Source organism: Eleutherodactylus coqui, chromosome 4, assembly GCF_035609145.1.
Source record: "Eleutherodactylus coqui strain aEleCoq1 chromosome 4, aEleCoq1.hap1, whole genome shotgun sequence".
Classification (NCBI taxonomy): domain Eukaryota; kingdom Metazoa; phylum Chordata; class Amphibia; order Anura; family Eleutherodactylidae; genus Eleutherodactylus; species Eleutherodactylus coqui.
In genome coordinates this window covers 72,371,626-72,395,255 of record NC_089840.1, presented here as the reverse complement: position 1 = coordinate 72,395,255, position 23,630 = coordinate 72,371,626, and the positions used below count along the sequence as shown (strand labels likewise).

General features: G+C 44.8%; 1 protein-coding gene across 1 annotated transcript in view; it reads right to left on the bottom strand.

The window, feature by feature from the left end:
- Window positions 1-23,630, bottom strand: part of LOC136626491 (nitric oxide synthase, inducible-like) — an 84,772-nt gene that overhangs the window by 38,552 nt on the left and 22,590 nt on the right. The window contains exons 6-13 of the mRNA XM_066601550.1: window positions 23,373-23,514; window positions 17,029-17,168; window positions 15,893-16,067; window positions 12,278-12,379; window positions 4,141-4,335; window positions 2,837-2,919; window positions 2,170-2,314; window positions 87-191 (exon numbers count right to left, since the gene is read on the bottom strand). Coding sequence (XP_066457647.1) covers window positions 87-191; window positions 2,170-2,314; window positions 2,837-2,919; window positions 4,141-4,335; window positions 12,278-12,379; window positions 15,893-16,067; window positions 17,029-17,168; window positions 23,373-23,514 — 1,087 coding nt within the window. The remainder of the gene's footprint in view (window positions 1-86; window positions 192-2,169; window positions 2,315-2,836; window positions 2,920-4,140; window positions 4,336-12,277; window positions 12,380-15,892; window positions 16,068-17,028; window positions 17,169-23,372; window positions 23,515-23,630) is intronic.

Genomic DNA, 23,630 nt, shown 5'->3' with positions numbered 1-23,630 from the left:
TTTAAATATCTGTTGCTCACATTGTCTTTGAAACTGGCATTTTTCCCAATAAACAGTAGAAACAAGATGTACAGCATTATACCCACCTCTCCATTACTAGGGCTGTCACCATTTCCAAAGGTACTAGTAATGACTAGCAGAAGAGGTTCTTTCTCCAAGCTAGCAATCTTGTAATCTTCCATACAGCACACCTAAAATGTTAAATATTGCATTACAAGAATGTTTTATAAGATCAGGTTTTTCACAGAACTGTCTTATGGTCATCTTCTAGCACAATCTTTGGCATAGACGTGGCTGCACTTTGGAGAAGTGTGGATTGGATAAATTGAGTTTCTTAGGCCTCCTTCACACGAGCGACACGGCATCGCCGCGAGAAAGTCGCAGCGATATCGCATCGCTGGTCTGTGCGATATCGCTGCATCTTCTTGCGTCAATACCACGATTTTGTAGCGCTACAAAGTCGCATGTGCTGCTACAAAGTCGCGTGACTTTGTAGCACCACATGCTAGGATTTTCGGGGGAGGCTTGAAATATAAGCCCTTCTTCGAAAATAAGCTGTAGCTGAAGAAGAAAAAAAAATACACATACATCACCGCTCCCATGCTGTCAACCCGGCTGCATCTTCTCCCCGGGTCCCTACAATGATCTTCTTCTTCTCTTCTGGCCGGGTATTCAAAAATCCCTGCCTCCTGGAAGTGTTGGCTGTGATTAGATGATGCTTAGCCAATCACAGCCAGCACTCAATGAGTGGCTATGATTGGTTGTTTCACAGTCATTCATTGAGCACTGGCTGTCATTGGCTAAGCATCAGACAATCACAGCCAGTGCTTCCAGGAGGCAGGGATTTTTGAATCCCCAGAGAAGAAGAAGATGATCGGTGCCGGGACCTGGGGAGAAGATGCGGCCGGGCTGACAGCGCGGGAAAGGTGATGTATGTGTATTTTTTATTTTTTTTCTGCAGTTAAGGCTTAGATTTTAGCTTTGACAGTAGCATTTGCTATTGTCAAAGTTGCATCGCATTGCATGAAAACCGCGTTTTCATGCGATGCGATGCAACAGAGAGGAAGACTCCATAGAGAAACATGGGCTACAAAACCTAGCGTGTCGCGGGCATATCGCCGGACCCACGAGGTTCTTGTGTCGTTTTGTAGCATGCTACAAAACATCTCATGTGTGAAGGAACCCATAGGAAAGCACAGGCTTTTTACACATGCGATTTGTAGCATTGCGGCAACGCTACAAAATCGTGCGACTTTGTCGCCCGTGTGAAGGAGGCCTTAAGGCTCTACTAAATAATAGTGTGACAAAATTTTTTGTTTAAGTTAAGGTTAAAATACTTATGGTGAGCACCTTGTATAAGTGCAGTCTGTGATATAAACATGGCTGCTAGATGTATTACTACAGTAGATCTTTACCTCATCACTCTGTTTATTTGCAACCATCTTGTTTGTGTGCCTCCTTGCGAAAAAAAAGACTATTGCTGATCACTATATTCCGCTATCAGTCTTTAAGAGTAACTCCATAAACACCTCTTACAAGCTGGCCATAAATGTAGCATTACATGTTGGACGCTCAAACAAATCACTGACCAAATAATATATGGATGAACTGAATCCAGTTCCAATGAAAGCCTCTCTTTATTAGCAGGTCTCATCTCTGGTTAATGAAGCAGGATCCCAGCTAGGAACGTTTTTTTTCTTTTGCTTCTGTCAAGAAGTGGAAATCATTCCCTAAAGCTGCCAGGAATGGGCACCATTGGCATAACTTTTTGGCTAGCTTACAATATGATGGAGCATCTAAGGACAAGGCCGCTTTCAGCCGAGTGTATTTTAGCTCCGTATTTGGTCTGTCTTTTGCGGATCATAATACAGAACTAATATAAATCTATGTATCTGTTCACGTGGCTGTATTTATCACGCCCATTTTTAAAAAATGCAAAATGACCTTTTTTTTCAGTTTTTGCCTCCATATTGGTGTAATTTTCTGTTGGGCAAATATGGAACAGTATTTGCCCAGTGGAAAGTATAACCAATATGAAGGTAAATACAGATCAAATACTGATGAACTACTGATGACATACGATTATAATGTCATCTATCATACATCCGTATTATGGATCAGTATTATAATATGCTCATCTGAACATGGCCTAATACAGATTTTTCTTACCTCAGTGTTAAATGCATGGCTAAATAAAGTTTGTAGCTTTTTTGCAAATGTCTCGGACTTTCCGGTTTCAGTCGCATAGAGGATAGTTGCCTTTGCTCTATCGGACAAAGGTTTCCATATAAGTCTGTAAGCAAAAAACAATTCCCCTGAAACAGTAAATACACTATGTAGATTAAACATATAATGTATACAACTGGCAAAACTTCTTGGATGAACATATCATGTATTCCTGTATCAGGGTTATAGGACTGATTGCTAAGAGCCCAGCAATCTTTTCTTCTACCATACATGTCCGTCAGCTACGTGGATTTTGAGTTATCTCATTTCATCAGCCTGCTTGCTCCATTATTGCAATCAGAGGCGTAACTTGAAGCTCCCGGGCCTGATGCAAAACTTGTAACAGGGACCCCAACTATAATGCTTTACTCATAGTACTGGGTTACCTATATGGAGAAGAGAGGCCTTATGGGCCCCCTAAGGCTCCTGGGCCCGGGTGCAACCGCATCCCCTGCATCCTCTATAGTTACGCCCCTGATTGCAATATTGGAAACTCCCTTCGAAACCACTGACTTGTTATTGAGGATGAATGGGAACAGAACCATGTTGTGTTTTGTGGAAAGGCTTGGTTCCTACTCAGATATCTGCATTAAAAATCTTAATATCTTACTTGGAAATAGTTTTGAGTCTTATTTCTTTCTTCTGCGGTTTCCGGCTCTCATCGTGCCACTCATGAGTTTTCCATGCATCAATCTGAAAAAAAAAAATGATTTACAAAGCTTTATCAGTAAACTAACGGAAATGTTCATCGCAAAATGTATACATTTGGACAATGTGTATAATACCTGCACTTGTTTTTCTCTGACATCTGTCCACTTCGCCGGTTTTGGTCCAGATTTTTGGCCGTTCAAGATGGCCACTGACATTTTCTACCTAGCTTATGCAGACTGAACACTAATCTCTAATTGGCCAGCAATGATCATGTGAGCTGCAATGGCCAATCAGAGAGCAGGTATGGTGTATTGGTAGTCTAACATTATGGGGATTGGGTAGTGTAAAGTTTGCATTGCAAAATTTGCAATTTTGGACAGCCAAAAATGGGACCCAGAACCGGCAGATTAGGCAGAGAAGAACAAGTGCAGGTGATATACACCCAACTGTTCTGGTCCCGGGACAGAACTTTATCCCAAAACCAGAGGGTTGCTTTAATTTCATTATCACTTTTTTCTATCTTAAAGGGGTTGTCCCGCGAAACAAAGTGGGTCTATACACTTCTGTATGGCCATATTAATGCACTTTGTAATGTACATTGTGCATTAATTATGAGCCATACAGAAGTTATCAGAAATTTTTCACTTACCTGTTCCGTTGCTAGCGTCCTCGTTTCCATGGAGCCGTCTAATTTTCAGCGTCTAATCGCCAGATTAGACGCGCTTGCGCAGTCCGGGTCTTCTTCTTTTCTGAATGGGGCCGCTCGTGCCGGAGAGCGGCTCCGTGTAGCTCCGCCCCGTCACGTGCCGATTCCAGCCAATCAGGAGGCTGGAATCGGCAATGGACCGCACAGAAGCCCTGCGGTCCACCGAGGGAGAAGATCCCGGCGGCCATCTTCAGCAGGTAAGTAAGAAGTCACCGGAGCGCGGGGATTCAGGTAAGCACTGTCCGGTTTTCTTGCTTAACCCCTGCATCGGGGTTGTCTCGCGCCGAACGGGGGGGCTGTTGAAAAAAAAAAAACCCGTTTCGGCACGGGACAACCCCTTTAAATTATCTTATTAAGCGCAGATAAACTAGGATTAAGGGTTATTACAACTAATTAATTGCATACAGGGGTAAAAGACAGCATTAGCAGTTAAGTGAGGACCCAGCTAAATATTTTATAGTGAGTCAATGGTCTTTAACCCATTCCTCTGATATGATTACAGTGTCTGTTTTCTTCAAAGACAATTCTAAGACGTCTTAAGTAGATTTTTCTCCTACCTGATAATAGTAAAATGGACTCAAAATGTAATTGAGCATCTCCTGATGATACACCTTAGTGACGCTTCCTGACATTGGCGGAACAACCCAAACCCAGTCTGCTGGACATCCTCCCCTTAGCCTGTATTCTTTATCCATATGCTTCATGAAAGACTCAGCAGCAGAATGATGGTCCATGATGGTCACATTGTGCTTCTAAAACATAGTTTTACAAGAGGTTAGCATCTGCTCCATAGATAATTTCAGCAATCTCACCAACTGATAGCTTCTTTTCAAGATTGACCATGTTGCTGTAATACGATATGTACAATGCATATTGGAATATGAGCGCATATTTTATAGCAATTTGGAGGCTTTCTGAAATAAAGAACTGCTGTTACTTTACATTTATGGCATATTCAGTTGATATTCTACTGTTTTCGCTGGTACAGAAACAGGTACGTGAGTTAGGTCATAACTGAGTACTCAACTGGAAATCACATGACAAAATGTCTATAGCTAAAGAAAACCAGTTAGCTAAGGAGACTTGAGACATTTTTCCTTGGACAATATTTGTGAATAGTTTTTCTTTATAGGGAAGAAGCCTGGGGGCCCTTTTACATGAAACAATTACAGTTCAAATAATCACTAAATTGTGCAAAAATGAACAATAATGGTTCAGTGTAAACATGGCCAACAAGTGAACGATGAACAATAATTCATACATTTACTCTTAGTCATTCATTTTATGCAGACATAAAGATAATTGTTCGTTGTTTGCAGGTCGTTCAATGTAAAAGGCGATCGATCATTCAGTCGTTCACAAACCATTCCCAAGCATTTATAGACTCCCCTGACAGACCAATCATGGACTGAACAAGTTATGACGATGTAAATGGCTATCTATGCATGTAAAGGGACGTCATTTGAAAGCAAATGACTCATTTTCTCATTTACTTGTTTGCTAGCTTCAACAACTAACTGTTCCATGTAAAAGGACCCTAAATTTACAACACTACTTATGGATGGCTCCCATGTAAATCAATTTGGAAGAGGAAGAGTCTTAAAAGAAGACAACTGGAGATACCTGTTTTTTTCTTTTTTCAAGGAGATGCAGTATTCCAATGGGGCTGCGAGAGGAAGACCATGAGGGCTCTGGGAGAGGGTGCCCTGTCCTGCAGGTTACAGCCTTTGTTGCTGATTGGCTATAACCTGCAGGACTCTCAGAAGAATTGAGTTGTTAACCAACATAGAGTCTTAAAGCCACGCTGCATGTGAATGATAGATAATAAATGCAAGGCATTGGTTGGATTTTGGCCAAGATACATAAGCCCACTAACCACTTCATGGTTCCTTGCGTTGTAGTGGGTCCCTACATTTATATTAGTGTAGGGACCCACTACAACGCAAGGAACGGTGAATTGGTTAGTGGGCGCATGTATCTTGGCCAACATCCAACCAATGCCTTGCATTTATTATCTATCATTCACATGCAGTGTGGCTTTAAGACTCCAGGGGGAGCCCAGGGTGGCAGTACCAATGTGGTTCACTGATGGAAGTGCAGGGCAACCCGCCGAATTATCATGGTGTCAGTAATAGGTTGCTGGTCTGCATGGTGAACTACATATACCAGAATGGTCTGGCACTTTGTATCCACTATGTGTGGGAGTATACGCCAAGCAGCCACCCCCGTCTATATCAAGAGGCAGTGTGAGTGGCTGTCTTATCGGTGTCCTGCACAGGTGTTATTCGCTCCTCCATTTGGTAGTCAGCTACCTGCATGGTGAGAGGAAGATGCATCTATATGCTCTCTCTCTATCTTTAGGATTATTTGTGAATAGGATCCCCGTCAGTCCCAGTTATCTGCGGGTTGTGCTCAGTAGGTTAGTAAGTGTCAGTCCCCAAAGTTGTAAGGGACTCCTCTATATGGGGTAATGGGTAAGTGTGATATTATTCAGTTTACGGTAATCCACGCAAAACCTTATGCCACTGTCTTTCTTTTTTACAAGTACAATTGGGGCAGCCTAGGGGCTATAAGTCTCCCTGATTATTTGGTTGTCTTTCATTTCCTGGATCATATTCTTTACTTGCTGATACGAAGAGGAGGGTATAGGATGGTACCTCTCTTTAATGAGGGCATGGCCATTAGTCGCTATGGAGTGAAAGATGCCTTTTACATGACCAAAATCCATATTGTGCTTACTTGTTTTTTCCACGGCCACATGTCTAACACCTGGCACCTGTTGTTCAGAGGTCTGGTCATCCCCAATATGCAGTTCAGTCACCAAGGATTGCAAGCTACCCGGATCAGAACTGATTTGTTGCGCCCCCTGCTGTATATTATTGTCTTCACAGTCTAGCACATCCTCAGGAGCTAACAATATATACAGCCACTGCGGTATATTTTCTTAAGGAGATGGGGACAGTTCCAACATTTATTAAACGGATCGGGACTTTCCTGTCCACAAAAGTGACCAGGCTTCTGGCAGCCATGAGAAAAGGGTGACCGTCAATCGGTATGGACACTTCCAATGCCTCATATGCACATCTTTGTAGCTAGGAACAAGTCTGGCATCACAACAGAAATTCGGATTCCAGTAGGACTATTACGGTCCGGATAGCCTTAACCCAAGCTCTTCCTACATGGCCCTTTGAGTTTGCAAACCACTGGTGCGTGGACAGTGTTTCTATGGCGGTTTTTAGAACTGCTCACTGAGCTTGTGATGCAGTTGGTACAGAACTCTGTAGTGCTTCCAACATCTCGGCATAGCCGAAAAGTAACTACAGGGGCATTTTTATCAGGGACATCCACAACTAAGATGCCCTGTCTGTACAGTTCCACTCTCCCCGCTATAACAGTGGGCTCCCAATACCCTACTATGGGTACAGGCAAACCATTACTGGCCACTACGTTAAATAGTTGTTTAGGTGGATAGCTTAAGGCCTCAAGGAACCAGAATCTCTCAAAGTCCCTTTTCAGAATGGTGGTCACTTGTGATCTGGTGTCTAACAAAGCAGGCAACAGGACACCGTCCACATAAAAAGTGATCTTGGGACACGGGCCAACATATTTTGAAAACTTGTCAGTGGTTTGTGGACCTACTCTTTGTCCACTGGGGGTGTGGTCCTTCTGCCTGCGAGGCGCCCGATTAAAGCCCAGCATGTATTTTCCTGGTGCCCATACTTACAGAAGGGGCAGGGCATAGGCGAATAACCCCCAGAAGATGCGGTGGCTCAGGCAGCAACCTTCGTTCAGAGACCAGCAGTCGAGGAGATAAGTGCTGTCTCTCAAGGTCCCCCAATTGTTTTACAAACAGCGGTGACACTACTAGTCAATCCGGCAATCTGTTTTTGCATTTCTAGCATAGGCTACTCAGCGGGTATCCTGGCCTGTGCAGCTTGATGGCACATGTTACGTTTATAGGGGCAGGCCACTGATCCTCCCGCATGAGACTCACCAGTTTTTTGCTGTTTATTAAAAAAAATCTCTTTTGAATTTCCGACATGGTGTGCAGCTTAAGATGCCTCGCAACCTCTGCAGAATACCCTTTACTGTTTTCCTATGCTCCGGCAGCAACGTCTTAACATCTCTCGCTGCAGCTCCTTCCAATTGACCTACTAATATCTCTACCCTCTGGTCTACTGCTAATGGAGAGCATCTAAACATCGCTCCCATCTTTTCTGCAAAGTCTCCTAAAGTGTGCTTTCCCCTATTATATCGGGGTAACCATGGAGCACCAAAATAATAAGGCATTGTTAATGGCGTGAAGCGTAAGACACTAGAGGTGGGCGGAGCAGCATAACCCTGCGCAGTGTCAACTGAAGCAGCAGCAAGCACAGGGTTATGAGCGACTAACGGAGCAGCGGCAGCGGCTTGCTGGTCGCTGGGTTGGTCATGTTTTCCAAGCGATTAGGAACACTTTTTCGACTTTTGTATTTTCCTACTTTTCGGGTGCTGGGCCTTTAAATGTACAGTGGTAATGCAGCAATGTGTTTACGGTCACAGAGGCAATGTATCTTGTTCATAGACGCCAAGAAAAACTGGTCTGCAATGTCCCGGCGGAGGGCCAGCCAGCTGTGGGGGAGACCACCGGCATAAACAAGATGGCAGTCATGGGTGGCTCTGCGGACTCTCTCCGCTACAGAGGCCTTGCTTGGGAACACGCACAGTTAAACAGGATTTAGAACTTAAGGCGACTAATGTCGAGTGTGTTTTTGTCACGGGTGACGCCAGTACCTTTAAGTTGTGAACTCCCAGTGGATGACACGAGAATATCAGAGACGAGTCCACAGTTTTTCTGTTGCAAAACTGAAGGTACGCAGTTTTACTGACGGTATTTTCCAATTTGCACAAAATTATACATTCCATGGCAATACAGGAATTGGTCTTTACACACACTATAGCAATTAAATGCAACACAGTCAAGGCTATTTAATAGGATTTTCTTCAAAGCACTCTCTCTCTATCTTTAGGATTATTTGTAAACGGGATCCCTGCCAGTCCCAGTTATGTGCAGGTTGTGCTCAGTAGGTTACCGCGAGGTCTGTGTCTGTAATGGAGACTGGGGTGAGGCTGTACTTGTAGTGGAGGCTGGGGTGAGGCTGTACTTGTAGTAGAGGCTGGGGTGAGGCTGTACTTGTAGTAGAGGCTGGGGTGAGACTGTACTTGTAGTAGAGGCTGGGGTGAGGCTGTACTTGTAGTGGAGGCTGAGGTGAGGCTGTACTTGTAGTGGAGGCTGGGGTGAGGCTGTACTTGTAGTGGAGGCTGAGGTGAGGCTGTACTTGTAGTAGAGGCTGGGGTAAGGTTGTACTTGTAGTAGAGGCTGGGGTGAGGCTGTACTTGTAGTAGAGGCTGGGGTGAGGCTGTATTTTCCCCGGTTTTCCAGTGTAACAGGGACTCATAACACTCATTGTTTTTGTAGCAGGATCCCAGCCTGTTCTCCTCCACACTGCACTGGTATTGAGACATTTCGTGAGCTTCCTTATTTTCGACTACAACCCTCCTTCTCCTCAGACTACGGCCGTACTTCTCTTCAGACTGCTCTCTGACTGACTTCTTTACTCCTGAATCACTCGCTGACTGACTCTCTCCACGTTTCAGCTCTGACTGACTGTGACAGGCTGTACGACTCACAGACTTCTTTTCTCACTAAGGGCTATTTCCCACGGGCGGATTTCCACCGCGTATTACGGGTGGAAACCTAATAGCGCAATGCTCATGGTGCGTAATTCCGCCACGGAATTCCGAACCGTGAAATCACCCGTCCTCACCCGGGGCTGGTTCTATTTGCCGCGGGCATACGTGCGGATGGCTTCCCTTGCAGTCAATGGAAGCCGTCCGTCGCGCTATCTTCCTCTGTAGCACAGAGGAAGATAGCGTAAAAACGCTTCCCTGCCTAACGCCAGACGCATCATGTGATGCTGTGGGCGTGTCAAATGACGTGGTCGGTGTGTCCCATGACGCTGCTGGCGCGGCATGCACGCCGAAGCGCCATGCGGGGCGACGGATCTGGAAGAAAGTATGGGGTCTCTGGGGGGGGGGGGGCGCCGTGACGGGCTCCACTGCGGAATTACGCTTGCAGAGCCCATCACGGCTGTAGGCACTAGGCCTGACTCTGACTGGAACTGACTTCCCACTCAAACTGTCTTACTGAAAACTGTGTAACTCCTCCTCATATCCCAACTTGCACTGCTCTGTTTTCCTGGAGTTGGAGTCCCTCTACCAATCAGCGATCAGTGTGACAGTAACCAATCAGCAAACAGACGTTGCCGGGTAGATTAGGACATCGTCTGTGAGGGAAGGAGAGAAACAGTGTTTCTCTGACAGACAAACTACAGAAATGTCTCCTAAGGAGTACATTAACGAGAGTTTTAAAGATTAGTTAATGTGTGACATCCTGTAGTACCTATCGGGCCACTACACTGTTGGCAACTCCTTAAGGCCTCATGTCCATGCAGCGTTTTTCCCGCTCGCGGATCCGCGCCCCAGAGGAATGCATTGACCACCCGCGGGTAGATAAATACCCGCGGATGGTATTTAAAAGTGAATAAAAAAATTTCTGGAGCATGAAAAAAAATGGACATGCTCCATTTTAGTGCGGATTACGCGTGCGGGAACTCATAGAGCACATAGCTCAATTGATCTCCCGCATGAAAAATAAAAGACAATTACAGTGCATCCGCAGCCCAAATCCACAGCGGATCTAATTTTCCCAGTGGACATGAGGCCTTAGGTGCGAGTCTCCCGCGGGGACGGCTCCCGCAGCCTTCTATTGAAGCCTATGGAAGCCGTCCGGATCCGCAGGAGACCCGCGCCTGAATTAAACTCACCTGCTCCGGGCGATGCAGATCTTCCTTTCTTCGCGGCAGGATCTTCTTTCTTCGGCCCGATGGATGTGCCCGGCGCATGCGCGTGGCACGCAGCCAGCATGCCGAGCACATCCGCCGGGCCGAAGAAAGAAGATCCGGCCGTGAAGAAGAGAAGACCTGCACGGACTGCTGCGGTTAAGTTTATTCTTATTTTCAGCCCTCATGTCTGCGGGGCAGGAGGGACCCGCTACGGATTCTCCATGGAGAATCCGTAGCGGGCCTGATTTTCCCTGTGGACATGAGGCCTAAGGGCTCATGTCCACGGGCAAAATATGATTTAGGATCCGCAGCGGATTACCTGCACGCGGATCCGCACCCCATAGGGATGCATTGACCACCCCGGGTAGATAAATACCCGCGGATCGTCAATAAAATGGATTTTAAAAAAAATGGAGCATGAAAAAATCTGGACCATGCTCCATTTTCGTGCGGGTCTCCCGCGGGGACGGCTCCCGCGGGCTTCTATTGAAGCCTATGGAAGCCGTCCGGATCCGCGGGAGACCTAAAATAGGAATTTAAAGCATTTACTCACCCGCAGCGGGCCGGGAAGCTCTTCTCTTCCTCACGGCCGCATCTCCCTTGCTTCGGCTCGGCGGATGTGCCTGGCGCATGCGCGCGGCACGTCGACGACGTGCCGGCGACGTGCCGCCGGCGTCAGGAATTCATCCGCCGGCCGAAAAACAAGATCCGGCCGTGAGGAAGAGCAGAGCTTCGCCGCCCGCTACGGATAGGTAAATTATTATTTATTTGTATTTTCAGCGCTCACGTCCGCGGGGCAGGAGGGACCCGCTGCAGATTCTACATGTAGAATCCGTAGCGGGCCCGATTTTCCCCGTGGACATGAGGCCTTAGAGTCTCACTTATCAAAACCATCTCAACAAAAGCTTGCTTAGATCTACTGCCCATGCGGAACAGTCATAGTTCACATTTCATTTCTCCTCTGCAATTTAGATAATGAAGGCTGCATTCTCACTGGTTGCTGTAGGCCCGCAGTCAAGTTTCTTGAAAACAGTCTTGTTATACGTAACTTAACCCTTTGCAATCCAATTTTGGATTCAGGGTTTCCTAGGGGGCTTTCTCTTTCTGCCATTATACAATGGCACCATCTGCTGGCTAGAGCCAGTACTGCGGTATGGGACATGCTGGAGAGGCCCCCGACAACAGAGCGGCCAGTAATATACAGTAAGAATACCCTGCCGGATGTCTTCCGACATCGGAGCTGTAAAGCCTTCAATCAGAATGTCTTTAGATGTCAGACAGTGGATTGGAAAGGGTTAAATGTAAACAATAGAGTAACAACTATTTCTCCTCTTAAAGGGGCTGTCCGGTTAGAAATTAACTTTTCAAATTTAGAGTAATATGATGTAAAGCAAGAAAACAAATAGATACTTACCCACCTCAGCTCCAGCAATCCAGCGCTGCAACCCTTAGTGATTCACCTGGTCTCTGCTTAGAGCAGAAGTCAGGTTACCGCTGCCTGCCAATTAGAAGCCACAGCATCACTGATCAGAAATGATGTGAGTGCTTATGCCAGGAGATCGGCCTCTGATTGGCTGACAGCGATCACCTGACTTGTACTGTCAACAGAGACTGGATGAATCGTGAAGTTGCAGCGCTGGATCGTTGCATTTGAGGAAGGTAAGTACTGTTTTGTTTTATTGTTTTAAGCGATGTGACTCTAAATTTTAAAAGTTAATTTTTAAATGGAAAACCCCTTTAAGGGAAGATATAGCTTTTACCTATAACACACACATATTGATTTAAAGTTGTCCATGATGGCAAAACTCACTTGGAAGCTGTACAGAACGGCTACATTGATTTCAGTGACTGCATGGTCCTTCCACAGTGAAGCCAGCTTGTGAGTTTCTAAGCCCATCCTCCTTCCCACCTCCTGAAAAGTCACATTGTTACATGTTAGTTAGTGTACCTGTCTGCAGGTGCAATATGATATATGTAATAAAAATATATAAACCAATAATATGCAATTTAGATTACTTTTTTCAGTGTTGCCTATGGTGTTGATTGGCAGATGAAGATTATAATTTATCTTTTTACAGCAGTCACTAAGTCTTAACCCCTTAGTGACCACCTTATTGTGTTTTTCCGTCCTGCCTTTGCAGGACGTGTATGGAGGGAGATAGCGCTGCTATCTCCCTCCATACATCGCACGTGTCAGCTGTTTATTACAGCTGACACCTGTGGGCAACAGCCCCATTCAGCCATGCGGCCGATCGGGACTTTAAATGCCATTGTCAAATCTGACAGCGGCATTTAAATCCCCCGAACGATCTTCGGGGGTCCTGTACGCCCCCCCCCCCCCCCCCCCCGCGGTGAGATTGGGGGAGCTGTGCAGGTGTCATGGTAGCTGGGGGCCTTCTGAAGGCCCCAGGGCTCTTATGGCAGAATACCTATCAAGCCATCCCCGAGGGTTGGCCTGATAGGCTGCCTGTCAGAATGCAGTACGATGTAATGCTATGGCATTACATCATACTTCATAAGCGATCTAAGCATCGCTAGTTGTTGTCCTGCAGGAGGACTAAAAGAAAAAGTAAAAATAAGAACAATAAAGTTTTATTAATTATGTAAAAATTAAAAAAAAGTTATAAAAGTTCAAAAAAAAAAACTTTTGCCGTATGTAAAATAAAAAAATCTAAATAATAAAACAAAAAAGTAGTACAGCAAAAAAACTATACACGTTTGGTATCGTAACAATCATACTGACCCATAGAATAAAGTTATCAGGTCATTTTTGTTGCAGTTTATGCGCGTAGAAACAAGACACACTGAAAGATGGCGGAATGTCGGGTTTTTTTTCCATTTCTCTCCACTTAGAATTTTTTAAAAGTTTTTCAGTACATTATATGGTATATTAAATAGCACCATTGGAAAATACAACTCGTCTTGCAAAAAACAAGCCCTCAAACAGCGACGTTGATGGATAAATAAAGGAGTTACGATTTTTTAAAAAGGGGGGAGGAAAAAACGAAAATGGAAAAAAGCAAAAACGTGTGGTCACTAAGGGGTTAAACTAGGCCAGCATCTATATATGGCAGCCAACTGTAAGGCCTGCATGGGTATTCCATGCTGGAATGAGCAGGAGCTTTGATGTCTCATGACAGCCGAGCTCCTGCTCTAACAGCCAGGATCAGAGAAATCCGCCAGCTCTAATCCCAAACTTCACCTAAGCCTGACACTGCTAAAGGTTTCTAGAAATGGGCAGCCTGAGAAAGCAGGAGAATCCAAATGGGATGTAATATGACAGCACATGAAGTGTTTTATTATGCAAAAATAAGTTCAATCCAACAAAATAATAAATCCCCCTTAAAATACTTTTATTGATATCTCATTAAAATCTCTGACCCAAAAAGTTAATATAGATAGATAATGAAATCAACCAATCATATGGACCACATGAATTACTCCAGAAAAGAGGCCCAGTAGCAACTCACAAAACTTCACAAGCAAAGATGTTCAAAGATACAATTTGCAAGGAACAGAAGGAGGCCCACTATGTGGTACTTATGGACCACTCAGGAATTAAGCAAGTTGATGTTTATTACAGGGATTCCACCACTTTAAGGTTGGATCAATTTACAGAGGGACATAGGCAGCAGATAACATCTAACCCTACCAGATACCCCTAAGAATGTCCCTCACAGAGGGGTGGTCACTCTGAAAAGAGCTTTTCCGCAATCCTGAAAAGTGTCCCTCACAAATTCCCGAATGTTACCCTACCTTGCAGAAACATGCTACCAAGATCTTAAGGAGGTGGTCCAGATACTCTCCAAACACTAATCCCGATGCGTTTTCCCTGTGGTCTCACGGGTTCATCAGGGCATTACAATGGAAGCTGCACTAAATAGCATGCCACAGTCTCCCATACAGAGAGGGCGCCTCTTTCATCTAAGGATGTCATGTGTATGGGAGACTGTGGCATGCTATCTAGCATGGCTCCCATTGTTACAACCTTGTGAAACTTTAGGGCATTTGTGAGGGCAAGTCTTCAGGATTGCAGGGGTCGCTCTTTTCAGGGCGACCACCCTGCTGTGAGGGGCATGTGGTAGGGTTAGAGGTTATCTGCTGCCTGTGCATACGTGTAACACATAGTGGGCCCCCTTCTGATTCTTGAGAACTGTGTCTTTGAATATTGCTGCTTGTGAAGTTATGTGAATTGCTATCGGGCCTCTTTTCAGGAGTAATTCATGTGGACCATTTTGATCGGTTGATTTAATTATCTATATTACTTATTTGGGTCAGAGATTTCAATAAGATATCAATAAACGTATTTTATTCGGGGATTTATTATTTTGCTGGATGGAACTTTTTTATGTAATCCCAGGTATATCACTTAATAGTGGTTTGTACATATTTATGCAAAAATACTAGCACTTGTTATTGCTGGGAAGCAGTTTTTACTGCCTTCGACCTTCCAGTATAACTTGGTTCACTGGTCTGATGGCAATCCTATCTCTACTGTATGCCTTCATTTTAGTAATACAATTACAGGATGTCTTCTGCAGAATTATGGCAGGCTGATTAAAGAAAATAATGACAAGAATCTGCCTTCCTAGCTCTGTAGCACTTAAAGGGGTATTCCGGTCACTGCGTAAGATTACAAGTTTTCACTCCTTTGCTGGATGGGTGAAAACTGATAGATCAGTAGTGGTCTTACTGCTGAAGCCCACACTGATCTCGAAAATGAGGGACTCATGTTCCCCTATTTCACTGTACATGATCCTTTCCCTCATTCCTGTAGTGTGGTGGCAAATGGGCGGCTGGTCGCACATGCACAGCAGCATCTCCATTCGTCTCGATAGCACAGACAGATAGCCCCATTGAAATGAATGGAGCAGCACCATCAATTCCATTCAGTTCAATGGGGCTGACAAGTGGCTAAAAGACATTGCCGGGCATAGAGCCCCATTCAAATGAATGGAGACATGCATGTGCTTTGCCTCTACATTCATTTCAGTGGGGCAAACAGAGATAGCCAAGCATTGTGCTCAGCTATTTTCACCAGTCCAATTCAAAGGAATGAAGTGGTGTGGCACCATTCATTTCAAGGGGCTGACACAAATATTATATAGCACTTGGCTATTTCTATGCACCATTGAGATAAATAGAGCAGGTGCCGGATGGGTGAAAACTTGTAATTTTACCCTCTGAATACCCCTTTAATTCAGATGCAAATGACAGTTGCATATTAAATTCATACAAGCTTCAGAGCACACAAGAAATAGGTGGACTACGTGTCAGTTCCTGTTGTAACTTTCCCTTGCTTGTACTCAGTTGTCCTTTCTGTAGCTGCTGCAAAGGGTCCATAGTCTCTAATATTCTACAAATGGTAAAATAACCCCTTAACCTCAAACCACTGTATAAACCTGCCATATTGTATGTACATTACCTCCAGAACGTTGTACCTCTGAACATCACAGAAGTTTCGCATACCAATTTCTGTCCCCATGTACCAGCCATTAAAGGGGCATGCTGAAAATTCAATACCACCAGCTTCAAACAGCATGCTGGAGACTGCGGGTAGTATGTACCATCTCAGGTTAAGGTCCTTAAACCACTCATATCTTGGGAAATAAGACAAACAATTAAACAGCTGAACATTGCTACATTGCCATAGGTTTTTATAGCAAATATTAGACTGCAACCTCCATTGTAAGGATTTTAAAGTTTAGCTCTTTAAGGGTATCATTATATATAGAAGGATCAACCATATAACGTGCTCCTGCCTGATGTCAGGTACACTTTAAATCCACTCCATCTTCCAATTTATACTCTCAGAATTTTATACAATTCGATTATTAAATGGGTTCTCCGGCCTATACTATTAATGGCCTATTTTCAGGATAGGTCATCAATAGAGATGAGCGAGCGTACTCGGAAAAGCACTACTCGCTCGAGTAATGTGCTTTATCCGAGTATCGCTGTGCTCGGGTCTGAAGATTCGGGTGCCGCTGCGGCTGACAGGTGAGTCGCAGCGGGGAGCAGGGGAGAGCGGGCGGGAGAGAGGGAGAGAAAGATCTTACCTCCGTTCCTGCCCGCTCTCCCCTGCAGCTCCCTCTCCATGCCGGCACCCGAATCTTCAGACCCGAGCACAGCGATACTCGGATAAAGCAAATTACTCGAGCGAGTAGTGCTTTTCCGAGTACGCTCGCTCATCTTTAGTCATCAATAATAGATCATTGAGGGTCGTTGGCTGGGACAGTGAGCCTGCGCATGCAGCTGATGTGTGCAGGATGCAAACAGCTCCATTCCCATTACAGTGGCCGAATATGGTATTACAGGCAAAGTCCCAATTGAAGTGAATGGCAACTTTGCCTGTAATACAAAGCCTGGCCACTGCGGTGAGAACGGAGCTGTCTGCTATTGCACACATCAGCTTCATGCATGAGTGAACTATCCTAACAAACAGACTATGATCCATCTATCAAGCCATATATCTATCTTTTCATTTGCACATACATAATGTATATATATATATCCAAACACAAGTTTTTTGGAGTGATCTGAATTATAATAATTTCTTACTTTGGATGCTCCATTACGACCTCAAATATTAGGTCCTTAGGTAATTTAAATATTTCTGGGTCCTCGCCATTTGCCTGCAGTATCAGAGGAAGAATCTCAAACCGCTCATATTTTGGCTCCCATCCAAGCTGTATACATAGCTAGAATAAAGGTTTACATTGCATTATATAATGTATGGGATTATTCGAGGTGCATTCACATAGGGAGGATTTTCTGTGGTTTTTCTGCAATGGGAAAAATCTGTAGCAAATCCACAACAAAATCCACATCATGTTGCAGATCTTGGTGCAGATTTTCTAAATAATTTTTCCACTGCAGAAAATTGGCCACATGTCAAGTACATACCATCAAATCTTCTTTATCAATATTTCTGCTACACCCAATCCACCCTCCACGTATTAATATACCGGATCAATCTTACTGAAAACAGCTATCTATAAATTAAGTTTTGTAACTATAAGTTATAAGGAAACTAATTATAATGTAATTTCATAATATGTTAATTAAAATAACAGCTTATAATGCAATTTAATAATATTCCAATCAGTATATATTAATATCCTAATTATACAGTTTAATGCTTGAAGGGGCTATAGAATGAAAAAAAAAGTTTACACTTTTTATGGAAATACCCTGTTTCCCCAAAAATAAGCCTTACCCTGATTTTTCTGGATTTTCAGCTTGAAATATAAGCCCTACCCTGAAAATAAGCCCTAGCCGCATTACACTTAAAAAAAGGGAATACATTACCTAGCAGGCTCGGTCCAGGTTCCTCCGGCTGCTCTCCAGTACTCCGACACACTTCTTGCTGTCCTCGGCTGCTCACAGAAGATCAATTCCTGGTTACGGGATTCATAAATCCCACCTCCCGGAAGTGATGGCTTTGATTGGTTCTTCAATAGAGATGAGCGAACATGTCCGTTACGGACACATCCGCACCCGGACACCGGCTTTGCCGAACACTGCAGTGTTCGCGCGTAAAGGTCCGGGTGCCGCCGGGGGGCGGGGAGATGCGCGGCGGCGCGGGCGGCAGTAGCGGGGAACAGGGGGGAGCCCTCTCTCTCTCCCTCTCCCCCCCACTCCCCGCCGCACCCCCCCGCGCTGCCACGGCGGCCCCCGAACTTTTTCGCCCGAACACTGAAGTGTTCGCAAAGTTCGGTGTCCGGGCGAAAAAGGGGCGGGGCCGAACGTGTTCGCTCATCTCTATTCTTCAACCATTGCTCAGCCAATCAATGCAGCGCTTGAGAACCAATCACAGCCATCGCATTGTGGAAGTGGGATTTATGAATTGGCCAATCAATGCCATGGCTTAACCAACTCATAAATCCTGTCTCTATAACGTGATGGCTGTGATTGGTTCTCCGACCGCTGCTCAGCCAATCAGTGCAGCACTCGATGAACCAATGCGATGGTGGCGATTGTTTCTTTGAACGCTACATTGATTGGCTGAGCAGCACTTGAGAAACAATTAGAGCCATCACTTCCTGGAGGTGGGATTTATGAATCCAGCAACCAGGAAGTGATCTTCAGTGGGCGGTTGAGGACTGCAAGAAGTGTGTTTGGAGCTCTGGAAAGCAGCGGGAGGGACCTCGACCGAGCATGCTAGGTAAGTATAATAAGACATTCCCTGAAAATAAGACCTAGCGCCTCTTTTGGGCAAAAATTTATATAAGAGAGGGTTTTATTTTCTGGGAACCACAGTAGTTCCATGGTCATTTATGGACTATTTCTGGTACAGTAGCACAGCATTGCAACTCGGGCTGTTTAAGGTAAATGAGCCTTTCCTCTAATACTTAGCACAATCCATGGACAAGTAGCACTGTTTCTGAAAAAAACACAGGCCTGGATTTCTGATCCTGGATAATCCTTTAAAAGGGTTGTCTCGCGCCGAAACGTTTTTGTTTTTTTTCCATAGGCCCCCCGTTCGGCGCAGCACAACCCCAAGGGATGTGTTAAAAAAAAAATATGTTATTACTTACCCGAATCCCTGCTCTGCGACGTCTTCCTTCTTCTTCCTTCTTCTTCCTTCTTCCTTCACCAAGATGGCCGCCGGGATCTTCACCCACGATGCACCGCGGGTCTTCTCCCATGGTGCACCGTGGGCTCTGTGCGGTCCATTGCCGATTCCAGCCTCCTGATTGGCTGGAATCGGCACATGTGACGGGGCGGAGCTACGATGACGACGCGGGACCAGCTCTCCGGCACGAGCGGCCCCATTCACCAGGGAGAAGACCGGACTGCGCAAGCGCGTCTAAAACCGCCAGAAGACTGCGAATTTAGATGGATCCATGGCGACGGGGATGCTAGCAACGGAGCAGGTAAGTGAATAACTTCTGTATGGCTCATAATTAATGCACGATGTATATTACAAAGTGCATTAATATGGACATACAGAAGTGTATAACCCCACATGCTGCCACGAGACAACCCCTTTAACTTAAAGGGGTTGTCCCGCGCCGAAACGTTTTTTGTTTTTTTTTAACACCCCCCCCCCCCCCCCCCCGTTCGGCGCGAGACAACCCCGATGCAGGGGTTAAAAAAACAAACCGGAGAGTGCTTACCTGAATCCCGGCGGTCCGGCGTCTTCATACTCACCTGCTGAAGATGGCCGCCGGGGTCTGCTCCCTCCGTGGACCGCAGCTCTTCTGTGCGGTCCATTGCCGATTCCAGCCTCCTGATTGGCTGGAATCGGCACGTGACGAGGCGGAGCTACACGGAGCCGGCATTCTGCACGAGCGGCTGCATTGAAGAGAGCAGAAGACCCGGACTGCGCAAGCGCGGCTAATTTGGCCATCGGAGGCCGAAAATTAGTCGGCACCATGGAGACGAGGACGCCAGCAACGGAGCAGGTAAGTATAAAACTTTTGATAACTTCTGTATGGCTCATAATTAATGCACAATGTACATTACAAAGTGCATTAATATGGCCATACAGAAGTGTATAGACCCACTTGCTGCCGCGGGACAACCCCTTTAAACCTTCTACAGCAGGGGTCCCCAACTCCAGTCCTCAGGGTCCACCAACAGGTCATGTTTTCAGGATATCCTATGGTAAGAACACCTGTGGCAATGTCTGAGGCACTGACAATAATTAGATCACCTGTGCAACACTAAGGAAATCCTGAAAACATGACTTGTTGGTGGTCCCTGAGGACTGGAGTTGGGAAACACTGTTCTACAGCATCAGAGATTACGGGATCAAGACTGTGATGACATTACAGGGTCAGCCCTGGCCCACATGATCCTTATGCTGGTGTGTGCTCACTGGATGAGGATAGGAGCACCTCTCTGGTAGTGTATGGCAGATTGGTTGGCTGGGAGGCAGGACAACCCTGCCAACCAAACGGCTTGTTTTTGTATACACTTATTCTAGCTCCTCCTCAGAGAGGACACCAGTGATAATCTCTTTTCAAAGGTGTTTCTGGTCATGTCATCAGTTCCATGCCCTGACCTAAATCTCTACCTTAAGCGAAGTTTGCAGTTTTATTCTCTTCTATTCTGGGGTGTTTGCCATCTAACTGTCCTGTGATAAGTAAATTAATTGTATTATTATTGTGCAATCTGTTCTTTGCCACAACGTCCATCCTCCACCTAGGGAGAGATAGTACCACACCAGATTCTTGATGTGGGGTCACCCTCATCAGGGTAGGCATCCCACTTTAGGCAGGGTTCTCCTTGCATCATTAAATTTAGAGTAAGTTCCTGCTTTTCCATCTTTTATTCTGGTTTATAACTATTTTGTGTTCTCCGTGATATAAAGTGTGTGCATATATTTACATCCAAGTAGGACTTTTTAGGTTATGCCCTGCATGAATATAACAAAACCTATATCCGAATATGTTTCGGTAACCCGCTTACAATTATCCTTAAAGGGGACCTGTCACCTCCATAAAGCATCATAGACTAACTTATGGTGCTGTTAGAGCAGGATACAGGGAGTCGGGGGATGCATTTTATTCTCACCTGCTCCCTGGATTCCGTGGTGCCCACCTCTGAAATCATTGCCCCTGTCAAAAATCTGACTCTTTTCAGAGTCCTGTGCACACATTTTTCCATATAAGTCTATAGGACAATGTGCACAAGCGACTCTGAAAAGAGTCAGATTTTTGGACGACGCACAAATTTCAAAGGCGAACACTACGAGAACCAGCAGTGAGTATGAAAAATACAACACATGGCTCCCTGTGACCTACCCTAACAGCACCATAACTTAGTTTATGATGCTTGAGGGAGGTAAAAAGTTCCCTTTAAATGTTTCTGTTCTGTCATTTTAAATTAACAAGGCCATAAATGATGTTCTCTTTAACCCTTTGCAATGCAATTTTGGATTCAGGGGTTCCTAGGGGGCTTTCTCTTTATGCCATTATACAATGGTGCCATCTGCTGGCTAGAGCTAGTACTGCGGTATGGGACATGCTGGAGAGGCCCCCAACAACAAAGCGGCCAGTAATATACAGTAAGAATACCCTGCCGGACGTTTTCGACATTGAAGATGTACAGTCTTCAATCAGAATGTCTGAAGACGTCAGACAGTGGATTGGAAAGGGTTAATCCAAATGCAAAAAACAGTAGAATTAATCACAAATAAGTGCTCTAGACTGTAGCGTATGACAAGCCCACTGTAAAAGGAGAAGTGCACCTGATAGATTGTCCAACCCTCATAGGCCTGAAGATCTCACAAGGGTCAAACTTTAGTGGCTACCACTCGCTAACACAGTTTAGGGTGATCCATTTATACTTTGATGTCTGCCATATCTAATATAAATAAGCCTACATGCTTTTTATGGCACCACACTTTGCCCCGTTTGCTTTAACTTTGGTGTATGATGTTGGTGTCATTAGATGACGCACATGCTCACCGCTGCCGTAAAATCATCAAATGTGAGTTTAATACATTCAGGGACCTGTCAGTCGGGTTGAAAGTTACAATGTTAAGTCTATGGGTGATGCTGCTGTGCTTCAGACATGAGCTGGAATGAGTGAAGCGTTGCTAAGCAACACAGCATCCACTGCTAAGCTGCACCATACACTACCCAACCAAGAGTGAGAGAGAGAGACAGAGAGAGAGACAGCGATAGAGAGACAGACAGAGAGCAATATAAAGACAGTGAGTGAGCGATAGAGACAGAGAGCGATAGAGAGAGTTACAGTGAGAGAAAGAGCGATAGAGACAGAGAGTGATAGCGATAGATCAATATAGAAAGTGCATCAGCAGCACAAGTATTCCACCCTTTTAGGGGACAGACCTGTATGCAAGGTATAATGCAATCGTCCAAAGAAAAACTGGCAGCATAACCGGATGCAATATAGCAGGTGGTCTTTATTTAGCCCATCACCACATGTCAGCGACGTTTCGGCTATAAAGCCTTCCTCATGCTTTTCTTTGGACGAGTGATAGCGATAGAGACACAGAGAAAAACAGACAGAGAGAGCGAAAGAGAGACATAGAAACACAGAGAGAAAGTAATAGACAGAAAGAGCGAGATAGATAATGAGACAGACAGAGAGCGAGTGATAAGCAGACAGAGAAAGAGAGCAATAGAGAAACAGAGAGCGAGCAATAGAGAGACAGACAGAAAGAGAGAATGATAGAGAGACAGAGATAGCGATAGAGAGTTAGAGAGAAACAGACAGCTATAGAGAGACAGAAACACAGAGAGAGAGCGTAAAGAGACAGAGAGAGCGATAGAGAGACAAATAGAAAGATTGCAATAGAGAGACAGAGAGAGCGATAGACAGACAGAGAGAGAGTGATAGACAGACAGAACAAGAACGATAGACAGACAGAGAGAGAGCAATAGAGAGACCCAGAGAAAGCGATGGAGAGAGAGAGAGGGACAGACAGAGAGAGACAGAGCGATACAGGTACAGAAAGAGAGAGAAAGACAGACAAACAGAGAAAAAGACAGACTAACAGAGAGAAAGACAGACAAACAGAGAGAGAGAGAGAGACCTGTAGGCTTTTTATATTAGATATCTGCTGCAAATACAAAGTGACTCTCTAAATAATCACCTAACCAAGCAGATTTGGAAGTTCACAACCACCACTTTTGAAGCATTTTATGTTCCCGTAGCGAACATCGGGTCAATCTAGTTTATATAATATTCATTCATTCTTATCACTTTCAACAAGTTCTCCCCATTTCACTAATATAGTCAATGTTGCATAATGGAATACATCATGAAGCTCATGAAAGCACTTGCTTTGTGCCATATTAATAAGTCTGAGTAATTTGTAGCCAATCACATAAATCTATTTTTACAGTTCCACGGTTGTAATATAGAGAATGACTATGACAATTACTAATGTATTTCACAGTGCAGATTTCCTTCAATTCACATACCTCGGTAAACTCTACGCTGGCAGGATCCCCAATAATTACCCCATTTGGCAATTCATACCCTGCATATCGAAGCAGCTGACTGTTCCAGACTCTGAAATCATGTTTCCCATCAGTACGCTGAGGAAATACGGTAATCGCAGACCTGAGAGAAAGACAGTATGGGATTTTCAATGGAAATAGACTAACGATTCCTCTGATTTTCAGTAAAGTGATTTAAGGATTGGACTTTGGAAACATTCTTATAAAATCATTGTCTTC